Source organism: Rutidosis leptorrhynchoides, chromosome 11 (assembly GCF_046630445.1).
Source record: "Rutidosis leptorrhynchoides isolate AG116_Rl617_1_P2 chromosome 11, CSIRO_AGI_Rlap_v1, whole genome shotgun sequence".
NCBI classification, from domain to species: Eukaryota; Viridiplantae; Streptophyta; class Magnoliopsida; order Asterales; family Asteraceae; genus Rutidosis; species Rutidosis leptorrhynchoides.
The window spans coordinates 363,352,302-363,366,284 of NC_092343.1; the positions used below are offsets into that span (position 1 = coordinate 363,352,302).

The 13,983-nt window shown below is 33.1% G+C and overlaps 1 protein-coding gene across 1 annotated transcript; it reads right to left on the reverse strand.

Annotated features, from left to right (window-relative positions):
* Positions 1–499: 499 nt before the first annotated feature.
* Positions 500–5,471, reverse strand: LOC139875900 (protein DETOXIFICATION 29-like). Its single transcript, XM_071863197.1, has 8 exons — positions 5,199–5,471; positions 2,584–3,125; positions 1,690–1,776; positions 1,512–1,568; positions 1,149–1,387; positions 961–1,079; positions 790–876; positions 500–625 (listed from the first exon to the last, which is right to left on the reverse strand). Exons 1-8 carry the CDS (start codon positions 5,469–5,471, stop codon positions 542–544), a joined length of 1,488 nt encoding a protein of 495 aa, XP_071719298.1. The 3' UTR covers positions 500–541.
* Positions 5,472–13,983: the final 8,512 nt, after the last annotated feature.

Here is a 13,983-nt window from a genome sequence, read left to right on the forward strand (position 1 = left end):
CGGTGATATAAGATGGCGGGAGTATCGTTGAAGAGGAGGCTCGGTGATGTGGTCTTCGGTTTGAGGGGAGGATTGTTGGGGTGCAAACCTATCCCACATAGGAGGGAGACAAAAACAAATGTATGTATATAAGTCTAAGGGGAAGTCCCTCTAATACCAATTGGTTTTAGAAAAGGATGGACTCTTGGGCTTATATTGCAGGACATTGTGTTTGGGCTATGCGATCTTGCAATTGGTGGGTTATTGGGTATTATCATCGGGACACGTGTTAATTTATGATAATTAAGCTAATTATTTTGATTAAATCCGTGATTTACATGTGGAATATGATTAGAGTTAACCTCTTGATGTGACATGTCAGCATGATCCCACATGCTTTATAAGATGTAGAGAACAGAAGATTATATTATGAGATTGAAAACAATGAAATCAAAATGGACAAAACCTAAAAAAATAAAAAAATGTTAAGGTGTGTTTTAAACTAAGTTTCTATATTATTGTTTTGAAATTTTACAACGTATAACATCGATATTTAGTTCAATTAATAATTGTTTGCATCTGCTACATCGTCTTTCATTCCAATATCACATCCCCATTGTTTAATCCTGTCTCCAGAAACATTTGCCTGCATTTCCAAAGATATTTTAAATAGTTAAACTGATAAACAAATCAAGGTTTTCCTTGTTTATATTACTCAGAGAGGGCGAATATTTGTAGTCAATGTACGCGACCTAACCGCATTTCAATAGAGATCGATTATAAAACTATGACGAATTGATGAAACTTTACCTCTTCGTTCCAATCTATTCGCGAAACCATTAGAAGCAACATGAAACATTGCATGCTTGATCCCGAAACCAGTCCGTACCATATTCCCTAATAAGGTTTATACTTTGTTATGATTAGTATGACCAAAATTCCTTCTTTTAATTTTAGGTATTTTCAATGATCTATGATAACCTTAACACGCATATCGAATTTGAACCCTAGCAAAATGCTAATCGGTATGCCAACCAAAAAATATGACCCAATGTTCATATAAGCCACCGCGCTCTGCAACCCTGCCCCAATTGCCACCCCTACAAAAAAAAAAAAAAATCTCACTGAGGATGGTTTAGTAATTTTAGCATGCGTATTGAGCAGCGTACCTGAAAGAGCATATTGAACGTTGTTGATAACTACTAAGGTTCCGAGCAACAATGTGAGTTCGTCAACAAGTTGCATAACTTCTTGACTATTTGTAAAAAATGCAGGGTATTGTTTTCGGTACACTAAAAGAACTGTCGCAAACAGGATACCGATTAGTAGAGCGGTTAGTGCAACAACTATCACCGATAAACGTACGGTTTTCGGCCTTCCGAGTCCGAGTTCATTCGACACACGTACACTAAAAAAATTTAATAATAATAATAAAAAAAAAGAAATACATACGACAATCAAATTTGTTAGTTAGAAACTCTGTTTCTAGATCAAAGCTTATGAGATATGGTTTAATAGGGGATAGGTGCAACCTTGCGGCTACATTTAGTCCTAAAGCAACCATGCCTGCCCACCCTAAGATATTGATACTGCAATGTTAGATAAACGATTAAAATTAATACAAGTTAGATGGATGAAAAAATGAATCATAAATTAGTTACATACCAAGATTACTAGATTAGCAACTAGAAACATGTATAGAGATCTTACCATACCGATAATGCATCAACGGAGACTTCTGCATTCTCAAAATGCCCGGCCAAGAGAACCAACGACATTACATACCAAGACTCCAAGCTGCAAACACGGATAAGTAAATTTACTTTGTTTTGGGCGTTTGTCCTCGAAAATATTAATATTGTGATAAGTACTCTAAGCTGTAAGTAGGGGTGTTCATCGGTTCGGTCTCCCCGATTTATTTTGTTCTGTTTTGAGAAATTTGAATGTAAAAATAAAAGCCAAAATCGATAACTGAATTCGCTTCGGTTTCGATTAAAACCAAAAAACCCAAAATATCATAATTTAACAAAAACAATTATAATAAATCAATTTTAAATTCGACTTTTAATTTTAATATCGAATTTAAGTCTATGTATACTAATAATTTAATATATAATCAGTTGTATACGGTTTTCGGTTAAACTATATTTAAAAAGTAAAAACAAAAAATCGAAAAGTGAACCGAAAACCTAATTCAAATTTGAAAACCGAATTCAAATAACAGAATCCCTACATGTTACTTAAATTAATCTGAGTATTACCAAAACATAATGATGGTGGTTAAAGAATTATGAAGGAATCCTTCATATTACTAATAATCCAATATATTATCAGTTGTATTCGATTTTCAGTTAAACTGAATTTAAAAAAGTTAAACCTAATAAAAAATCGATCAAATTTGAAAACCGAATCAAAAACCAAATTCAAATTCGGTTTATTTTTCTTCGTTTTTCAATCGGTTCAGTTTTTGGGTAATCGGTTTGAAACTAAATATTGAACACCCATACTCCTAATAAGCGATATTTTTTTCTCATATGCTCAAAATTTATAAAAAAATAAAAAATAACAGAATCATACATATTGCTAAAATTAATATAGTCTTACCAAAACATAATCATGGTGGTTAAAGAAATATGAAGGAATCCTTTTAAATTACTAAAAGCATTCCAAGAAAAACCAGACCAAGCTTGACCACACGAACCCCACAAAACATATCCAACCTGACCCAACGTTATGAACCACCATGAACCATCAAGAACCACGGCTGCACCAACTAAACCCCACCCAAGTTTCACTATCAACAACCAACTCAAAAACACATGGCTAACCACAGCCACCAAAGCAATCAATGCCATTGGCATAACTTTACTTTGTGCTTGTAAGAATTTCGATACCGGGATCATTGTGGCATAGGCAAATAGTTGTGGTATCATCCAAACAGCAAAGGTACCGGCTGCTACTGAAATTGTGGTCGTTTGGCCTAATAATTTGAGGACTGAAACGCCGAATATAAAGGTGAATGTTAGGCCTATAGCGGCGGTGTTGAGAATGATTAACGATTTTTGTAAGTAGATTCCGAGCATTTCAAACTTTTCGGCACCATACGCTTGGCCACACAACGTCTCTAAAGCACTTCCCATACCAAACTGTGCAAAATGTGAACATGTTTGTTAAAAGGAAAAAAAAAAAAAATTATGAGACAAGTTTTTTTGAAACGGAAAGAGTACATGTTTTTTTTTTTTTTGTTATGAATATAAATAAAAATTGTTGCTTATTTCAATCCATTAAACTAACCAAAGACCCAAATAAGTAATTCAATGAGATAAATTTATTCCGAATCTATGCTCCCTCAGTAATGGCTTGACGTGTGACATACAATTTTACGTAAAGTACAAAACTTCTTCCTTATGTCAATTTTACCCATTAACTAAGACATAGATTTTGAGAAAATGTAAATGTAAGCTTGATTAAAAAGTTAAAGTTGATTGTCTTTTTTTTTTTTTTTTTTTTAAGGTAAACACTTATTTTAGAACAGACTAAAATATAAAGATGAACACTCATTTTAATGCAGAGGGAGTGTAAAATCTCAGAGATAAGGTAAACCATATAATGAATATTACACAAATGTAGTTACACACTACACAACTAACAACACATACCATTTTATAAAACTAAAAATAAAAATCTATTTTAAAATATCATCAAATTTAAATGTGACATATATATCAGGGACAAGGACCGGGCTGGCTAGACCAGGGCCAGGACTAATCATAAATTGATTTATATGGTTTTTATTTTTTAGTAGGGCGATCCTAGTTGAGGACCGGTGGGTTCGTGACAAATTTGAAAAAAAAAAAAATTCATAAAGTAATTTTCAAATTGTAAAAATACCGTTAAATTTTACTACATAGCCCCGTATATTTTTAAGTTTTATAGTTTTTACTACTTTAGAGGTAAAAATCTGCTAAAGTATTACTCCGTAGGTGTAGAAATTTTTTTCATGATCCCATTGAATTTTGATTTTGGATTTGCCGCTGTTTTTAAGGTTTGTACTCAGGTTTTTGATTCCTCAAACGAGATGTTAATAACAATACCTCTACTTGAATTTTGTGGATAAATTAGAACACATTATTTTCAACGGTATGAAACTTATAAGTGAAGCTTAATAATGGCTTCTCCCTTTACAGATTTTTTCAAAAATAATAGAATGTTACAGCTTAATTAGGCTATAAACTCAAAACTGTCATATAAATCAAAATTATAATTGTATTTTATCAAGCTTAAAAATAAAATTACTATTACTAACTGAAATAATAATAATAATAATATTAATAATAATAATAATAATAATAATAATAATAATAATAATAATAATAATAATAATAATAATTACTATCACACCTCTGCTTGGCTAAGGGCAGTCCCTATTTTGGGGTTGGGTCAGACGATGAACGCAAAGACTTACCGATGTGTGTTGTGCTACCGGTTGGGTGTTCCATTGTTCTCTATCTCGACGGCATGCTCTGCCTGTTCAAGGGTTTTTACTGGGGATATTTTCGGGGATCACGCGGTGTCTTGTGCTGGTATGGTGGGTATTAAGCATCGACATAATGTTGTTCGGGATTCCCTTGTTGATGTTTGTTATCGATCTGGGATTTCAGCGAGAAAGGAGGTTGACATTGGGTTGTCTGGAGGGAACGACAGGGCCCTCAGACCTGCAGATGTGTTACTTTATTCCTGGGATTGTGGTCGCGATGTTTGTGTTGACTTGACAGGGTCTTCTCCTTTGACACAGTCTGGGCTTTCTGACTTTGTCCCTGGATGTGCTGTGGTTGATGCGGCTCGTCGGAAGCGGGTCAAGTACGAATCTAGCTGTCAGACGATTGGTTATGGTTTCATTCCTTTCTCATTTTCTTCCCTTGGGGAATTAGAAAAGGATGCTGTTTCTTTGCTAAAGCGGGTTCAGAAGAGTTCGATGGCGCAAGATATTGGTGCCGGTGCTGCTGCTCATATTTTTACTAGGATAGGTTTTGCTATTGCTAGAGGTGTGGGGGCCCAGATTGTCTCTAGGCTCCCCACTAATTTTTTGTAAGTTTTAATACTTTTAAGTTTATTATTATTATAATAATAATAATAATAATAATAATAATAATAATAATAATGATGATGAATTAAATGAAATTGAAACCTTATTTTATGTACTGATGATATATACGTACCAATATAGAGTAAGAAAAACCGGCAATGACGGTGTTCTCGACGGAGACGGCAGCAAGTTGGATGGTCCCAAGTTTTCCGGCGAACACTTGTGTGGTGGCGCCGATTGTGTACTGACAAAGTGAGGCAAATATTGCCGGTCCGGCCAAATACCAGAGTCTTTTAGACTCGAGATAAAATTCTTTACAATAATCTTTAATTCCATTAATTTCCACGTCATCTGTTTTCCGGTGTGTTTCACCGGAGAGTAGTGGCTGATGCTTTCCGGTCGTCATAAAAAGTGCGCCAAGGTTGACAGAATTGTATTACTACTACTACTATGTTAGGAGGTGAATTTATAGCAACAATACTATTAAATTCCATTTATAGAAACATTACTACTCCGTATTAAATTCCATAAGTCTATGAATAATTGTCTCGATTTGATTTTTGAACAGGTTTCTTTTTCAACTTTTAACGTTATATAATTTTGTTTGTGCTAGAAAATATTTGATAAAATTATATGAATGAATTAAGTTGTAAAGATGTTTTCGTTAATATAATTTCCATCGAAACTTATATAACGCATACAAACTAATGACATGCATAATAAATATCTAATCTGTTAAACGTAAATCACACAAGTATACTACTAACGGCAAATGGAAGATTAGATGGCGTTTACGTAACGTCAACAATCTAGCCGTTCGTAAGACCAGAATTATAATCCATGACCCGTCAACAGCCATGGACGAAGGGAGTGTCTGTCGTAAGCCCGCCAACCGGCAATAAGTACACGTAAGACTGCTCGTAGGCAGTGTACTGACGTAAGCCCGCCAACCGACAATAAGTACACCAAGGTTGACAGAATTGTACTCCGTATTACTACTATGTTGGAGGTAAATTTATAGCAACAATAATATTAAATTTCATAGGTCTTGAATAATTGTTTCGATTTGACTTTTGAATTGGTTTCTTTTTCAACTCTTAACTTTATATATTTTTGTTTGTGTTAAAAAATATTTAATAAAATTATATGTTTGAACTAAGTTGTAAAGATGTTTTCGTTAATATAATTTTTATCAAAAATTATACTAGTATAACGCACACAAATATCTTTAAAGTAAAAGTTGAGAAAAATATATTTTCAAAATGAGACAGTTATTTAATGACGAATAGAATATAATTATAAATTAAAATAATATGAATCGGATGTAAGGGTGAAGCTATTTGTAGACGAAACTTACACATGAAGTTGGGGTGTCATTTTGTAAGTGAAAGTCGAAGTTTATTTATTTACAAGTGTTTAATAATAAATTATTTGAAACTAAAACTTATAGTTGTGAATTAATTAAAAAATAATAATGATATGTAAATTAATATAATAATTGTCTTTTAGTAGTTTTAGATTTCAAAAGCTTTACTTTTTTTCGATAAGTTAGTTTTGAAGAGTTTATTTTGTAAAAGCTTGTAATTTTCATAACGTCTACCTTTCATTTTCTTGCCAATAAGCCACTTGCGAACGAGTAGTGAGTAGAAGTTACAGAAGAGCGTGAGTTTCTCTCTCTTTGTTTTCCTATGAACTTTTAACCTTAAATGCAAAAACTCCGCCGCTACATTGTTCTTCGGCTACCGGCTTGTCCGGTGATCTGAGCCCTTCGTGACCGTTTCACATTATTCCATTCTATCACCATTTCTTCTTTTCTTTATGTTTTTCTATAGACTTTTTACGTTGCTACAGCTCTACGCCACAACTGACCTCCAGTAGCTCGTCGGAGGCCGGCTCGCCTTTGTCTGTCTCTACCTCTTACCTCTCTTTCTTTTATTCTTTTCTTATACTCCTTTCGCATTCTCCCTTATTTCGGAGGGTATTGTTTTTCCGGCGATCTTTTACTCGATTGTATTTTGGCGTCTTCTCGCAAGGTGACCATATGTTTTGTTCTTTATCCCGGTCTGGGTATCGGGATTATGCTTTTTCCGATCTTTCTCATCTCTGTTGGTTTTAGGAAACGTACATCACATTTTGTTGTTCTATGTTCGAGTTAGAGGTTAGGCAAGGATCTTTCGTTGGTTGTTTTCGGCATTTGGTCGGTTGTGGTGGTTTCTGACAGCTTTGTTGGTTTTTCGGCTGCAATTGTTGTTTTCTTGTGGTGTTTTTTAGGCTTAGGTCAGGTCAGTTTTTGTTGTTTTTATTGTTGGATGCCCTAGTTGGTTTTGTTGCTGACTTTTTCTTCCGTATTACTTTTTGCCTCAATGGGTTTTCCACCATCCTTACTTTTCTTAGGGTTTCTTAATCGTAATTTTGTGAATTCAGTCATTATGCATCATGATCAGAGTTCGTTCCCTTTACATGAGATGGTTGTGGGCAATTTTTGACCATCGAACTAGATCTTTGTGGTCTTCCGGTGACTCTTCGTGGTTTTTAGTCATTGGCGATTGGGGATTTTGTATATATGAGACGATTTTAAGGGTGACTCCTTCTAATTTTTTCGTTGGTTCTTGGATGTTGCTGTTGATGGGTACTAATGTTTTGTGCAGCTTTACGTTTTCACGGTTGTTTGGTTGTTGGAGGTGACAGATGCTTGGGTGAGTTTCAAGATACATTTAGGCAATGATATTGTGTTAATTAGTGTTGTTGTGATAGTTTGTTTGTAATAGGTCTTTATGTAAGACTAGATTAATAGGTTTTTTTATTTTGGTTGTTGACTTTGGGTTGAGTTTTACGGAGTTAGGTTTGTGTTGTTAGGGCTCCAACATTGGTCAACTATAGTGTTGTGCAAGTACTAATTTGTGTGTGTGTGTATATATATATATATATATATATATATATATATATATATATATATATATATATATATCAACAATATCCAATTTCACCAATGTGGAATATGATGGAGATGAGATATAGAGAGTCATTCATTTACCTAAAGTAAAGAAAAATCGTTCCTCCACCCACGGATAAAGAAAATCGTTTCTCTGCTCGTGGGTAAGAAAATTTTATCCCTCCCTAAGAGATGCTGCTTCTAGAGGGACCTCCTGCTAGTTTGTGATCTACTAGTGACCGTTCTTGGATTTTAGTCATTGTGTGTGCATTTCGCAAAAAGAAATAAATAAACCGATTACTTGAAGCTTATTAAAAAAAATAAGCTTAAGCACTTGTAAATTCTCTAAGGGTGCGTTAGATGAAACTTAACGATTATGTATTGAATGATTTATAACTGAATGATTCAAAGGTTCAGAATGAATTTGATTCTGAAAGAAACTAAGTTGTTTGATAATTGTGTTGAAAAAACAAATATGAATAAGATAAAATTACCTTAATATTTTACATGAATAAAAATTTCAATATAATTGTTTGATAAGTATTTTGGATTAGATTTAACTACGATATCACCAAAAAGTAATGTGCTTAATGGTTCAGAGATTGTTTCAACTCTGAATGGTTCAACAATGAATGTTGAACCATACAATATCACATTTCATTCAGATTTCAGAATCAAATGTGCTGAATGTTGAACAATTCAATATTTAATGTTGAATTATTCCATTAAAAAGTAAACAAACACACTCATGTCAAAACATAACCATAAGAATAAAATAGTACTCACAATTTTATAAGGGTAGTGATAAATTTATGATAATCTTTTACATATCCACTATAAGTAAGTATTAATAAGTTGTATAATACAATTTATTAATAATTTATTAATGCATGCATTTATGGATCTATAAGAATTGTTGTGAAAATATCATTTCCTTTTTCAAGGAGTGGTGAATTACTCCTTCCGTCCCTAATTAATTGTCTCGTATTTTATTTTGAAATATTTTAAATTAGTTGCTCACTTTCTATAAATAGATAAAAAAAACCAAAGGCAAGTTCCTTTATTTTTTTTAACGGCCTAGATCAGTGGCTAACACACCACTTACGCTACACACGCAACGAGGAAACCCGGTCTCGATCTTCGCTGTGACGACCCAATCGATTTTATTATACACCCAACCCAGCAGACTGTAGTTGGGGACCCCCCTGTCCCACAAGGGGAAGACCCCACAAGGGGAACAGGAAGTATATATAATATCCGGGAAAACCCCGTCCCCCCTGAGAATCGAACCTGCACCAAAGGTGAGGCCTATCCCAAGAGGTGGCCATCCAAGCTAAGCCCGGATGGTTTGGCAAGTTCCTTTATACCCTTACTTTATTGATGTTAGACAAAAAAATAAGTAAAACATAAGAGTTAAAACTATAGTGATAAATAAAAAGTATAAGGTAAAAATAACATTTCTTAAAATGCGTGTTTATTATTTGAGGACAATTAATATGAGACGAAGGGAGTAAAACATACAAACAAATTAAAACGAGGAATATTTAATACGATTTCCACAAAAGTGGGAATTGTATCTTATTAATAGTGAGATGTGTTCCCTGAATGTCGAGTTAAAAGAATAGAGTTTTCAGTTGATGAATCTTCCGAGAGTCTGTTGTGTAGATGTGAACAAGGGATATGTAATTTAAAAGCTATTATGAATTTGCTCTCGTCGATTTTGCAAAGGCAAACGCAACCATTTACATTTAGCTGAGTGGTTACCGACCTTCTGGATCCTGGGGTCTCAAGTTCGAATCTCACATAGGGATTTCATAATGCAATTTGTTTTGCAGTTGGTTATTGAATCCTCTGGAGACATCGTTGTATGAGTTTATCCTATGGTAGTTGTTCAGGAGATGCTTCCGAAGGATGACTACATGAAGAGCCTGTCCCGTGGCAGTTGTTCAGTGGAACATCCTTGACACGTGGAATGCATATAATTGAGTGGTGGGAACTCCTTTGGTGATTTTTCGTCAGTGACTCCAATCTTGTTGTTCAAAAAAATGGGAATTAAGGGTTCAAAATTAGGAGATTTATTTATTGGCCCCACTACTATTTGATCAATTTGGATAGCAAGATACAAAGAGGTTTTCAAAGGCGAGTCCCGGTGTTGGATCGCATTGACTCGACGCATCAAGCTAAAAGTATTTCAATGGGCATTGACTTCTAACTTATGTCAAAGTCACCAATATCATATTTGGGAGAACACATGGTTTCTTATTAGTCAAGTTTGAACTTCATTGTTAGTGTCTACGCATTATTTTCTCACTTGTATGTTGCTTTTATGTTTGTATTTGAAGGAATATCATTTTCTTGTCGTGTTTTGTAATAAAGGGTTCTTAGTCGCTTCATGAATTTGCTGGTTTTTATGAGTGAGATAATTAAGCTGCAATAAATCCTTACAGCAATGCTTGATTTTATTGATAATAGATGAAAAGACAGCAATTGAATAATAAAAGATGCATTTTTAGCAAACCAAATCTCCAAGCAACAAGAAAAAATAAAACTAACATAAAATCCCACTTTAGATTTGATAGACTCACTTCTTTTATTTACATATAAAATAAAAAATAATGAAAACGAGGGTGCAACAACTTTCAAGGAAACGTAAATGAAACTTTTTTTTTCTTTTTCTTTTTGTGTTAATTTGAAGTTTACATCCCTGTATTTGACTACTTTTATAGTTTTCACCCTAATCTTTTTCCACGATTTTTATTTATGAATTGGTTGATGTTTGTCATTTTAAATTAAAATGACAAATTGATCAAACACTTTGGCCTTTCTACTACCAATTGAGAATCAGGACAAAACTGAACTAAATTATTTTGGTACGGTCCTTTACTATACATAGTCCTAATTTTAATTAGCTTCAGTCAACCTTATCCGTAAATTCATAAAATTGGACATAATAGTCTTTGTTTTACTTACAATTAGGGATTAGGGATGACAATAGATTAGATATGGATCCAGTGAGCCTAAATCCATACTCATTTAATTTTTAAAATCTATATCCATATCCATTTAAATATATTTCATCCATCTGTATCCATATGCGTTGAAATTAGCGGGTTAACGGATAACCGTTGAATGCTAGATTTTTCTAAAAATATTTCTATTATGAAATGAAATCATCAACGTATTTTGACAAAAATATGTAATATAGTTAAGATATAAGAATTTAATACTATTCGCATAGATGCATCTTCACAATCTATATTTTCGATAACAAAATAATAGTTTATAATGTATATATATAAGGATATCTAAATATATATGCATATATTTAAGTTAATATGTATATATGTATTTCGGATGGTAAATGGATATATCCATGAATGATAAATTGTCATCTATACCCGATCCATTAATTTTTTACATCATCTATATCAATATCCATATCCACTTATTATCCATTTAGATAATCCATATCCATTTAAATAGATCGGATCGGGTGGATATCCGATGAATCGGATATCCATTGTCATCCCTACTTATAACCTTATAAGTCTACAACATAGAGTTTGAGTTAATACTCAATTTACTTGGTTTTAAGAATAGTCTCAATGGCAATACACACTAAAACAACTCGTAATATGGTCTCGGTCCCTCATTTTGAAGTTCATCAAACGGACTTATAGGCATGGTCAAGTTCGAGTTCTATTCTGGATGCTTCTGTCTTGCACAGAATGGCTGAATGGCCCATTATTCTCTGTGTGGATCCAAGATGGTTTGTGCGATAAAATATGAGTCCTAAATTCGGTTCTGCATAGAAAATATGTTTTTGATTCGTATGTAAAAAAGCTTTTTGTTCATAATTTTAAGGTTTAAAAAATAGTTGAAGGTGGTTTAAGTAGATGGAAGCAAATAATGAAAAGAAATCATAACAATACAAAGGATATAACTTTGCAAACGAGTAGTAACTAGGGATGGTGTAGGACTGATTTAACAGAATAAATCACTCGTTTAATGCAATATCGAGTGAAGAATCCTCGATATTGTGTTTTGTATCGAAAACACTTGATTAATTAATCGATTCATGTAAGAATACGACTTGTGACACTTGAAGAACAATAAAACTGAATGCTAGACGTTTTGGAACGAGTTGGATCGAGTAGGGTTAGTGTAGGGTCTATAACCTTAACAATGAACCTGAAAATCCTAGATTTATAGTGTCTGCAATATTATCCCTACGGAAGTAGATGCATCCGTGCGTATGAGTTGTATCCTTATGGATGGATACCATATCCGTACGGATTGGTTCAAACAATGATAATTAATGTTCACGAACACACATTTGAATATATGACAAAATAATAAACATAACAAGCAATAACCTACATCACATACTCAATGTTGTCTGAATACAACCACACAAATGGCGAATGAACTAGGGACTTACATTTATGCACTAACAGATGGCAATTAATATATCCATATCCAGTTAATGATTGGTTTTCTATATATTCAAAAATGTGTAATTTTTGCCGAAGATTGAACACAATTTGTTGAATTTACGATTAAACAAAGATTATGAAAAATTAAATATGTAATTTCTATGTATTTTTAGAGATATATGTGTTTTATTTTAATATATCATAGTTATCATAGTTATTTAATTATAAGTTTGATAGAAAAATGTAAATCTAACGGTATATACTTTGTAATAGTAAATATGTAAACATTATTTATATTTGTGTATTTGTATATGCATTTCGGATGCTAGTGTATACAATGTTGTAAAACTCGGCCGACTCGGCCGAGTACTCGAGGAGAAATCGCCAGATCGGAGGAAGCGAGAAATCGGCCACAAACTCGGTCATAACTCGGTCAACCTTGGTCAACTCGGTCAACGGCGGTCATACCTGTAGAATTTCATTTTTTTGTTTCTCACATTTTTCATATTCTTGGGGGCTAGAAAATGAATTTTGATGGCTGAAAGTGAAAGTTATTTGTCGGAATTTGAGTTAAGGAACTTAAAATTATGGAAGAAAGAGTTAAAAATATAAATATAAATAAATAGAATAAGAATAACATATATGAGTCTATAAGTTTAAGTTAATAAATAATATTATGAACTTAAATATATATATAAAATATAGAAAAAAACTAAAAAGTCAACGAAAGTCAACATCCGAGTTCTCCCCGAGTTGCCGAGAACTCCTCAAAAACCTCCGGCCGAGTTCTCCCCGAGTCGCGAGTTTTACAACCTTGAGTGTATATATTTATGGATGAAACTTTTTATTCATTTGCATCAATATCCATTTGAGTTCATCTTATCCGTATACATAATTATTAGGTCCATCCATATTCATCATACCATCACCAAACGAGTTGATCACATGAATATTTACTGGATTCGAGTTTCTATTGCCATTCCTATAACTAAGGGTGTATTTTGTAATTAGAGGATAAAAAAAAATTATCGTTATCATTTTAGCCAAACCCTTTTTATAATTATTATAAAAACAAACGGTGAAAATCATTGGAAATTGAGGTAGAATCTTGTGGGCTCCACGTTGCGAAAGTCTACGATAAAACGCACTGATTAGTGTCTCATTAAATACCCATTACCGAGTAGTGTTTTGCATACCATTTTTGTCAATTTTCTATTTCTGAATACAAAAACACCAATTTAATTGATGATACAAACATACACGTAAGTTTCAAGCAAATACTGGACAGGCTCATCCTTCTGTTTTGCTAATTTTCGAATTTGACGGGTTTTGATAGGGACCTAATAAAATATATATATTTATACTAGTTTTATGATGAAAGTTGTAAAAATATAATTCAATATCGAATATATAACAAAAACATGTACATAATTATAGTAAAATTCCTTGAAAATAAATATACTTGATTTCCTTTTATAAGTCCGTGATCGAACCAAAATTGTTCGGTTCAAGTGTAGGTGAATAAAATGAATCTAACCTTCGGAAGTGGT

What these genes read in the sequence shown, in the direction of transcription:
- LOC139875900 (XM_071863197.1), bottom strand. Translation starts at nt 5,471, where the DNA reads ATGACGACCGGAAAGCATCAGCCACTACTCTCCGGTGAAACACACCGG. An exon ending in GGACTAAATGTAGCCGCAAG is followed by an intron (nt 1,388 to 1,511) that starts GTTGCACCTATC and finishes AAATTTTTTTAG; the next exon opens with TGTACGTGTGTCGAATGAAC. An exon ending in AATTCGATATGCGTGTTAAG is followed by an intron (nt 877 to 960) that starts GTTATCATAGAT and finishes AAACCTTATTAG; the next exon opens with GGAATATGGTACGGACTGGT.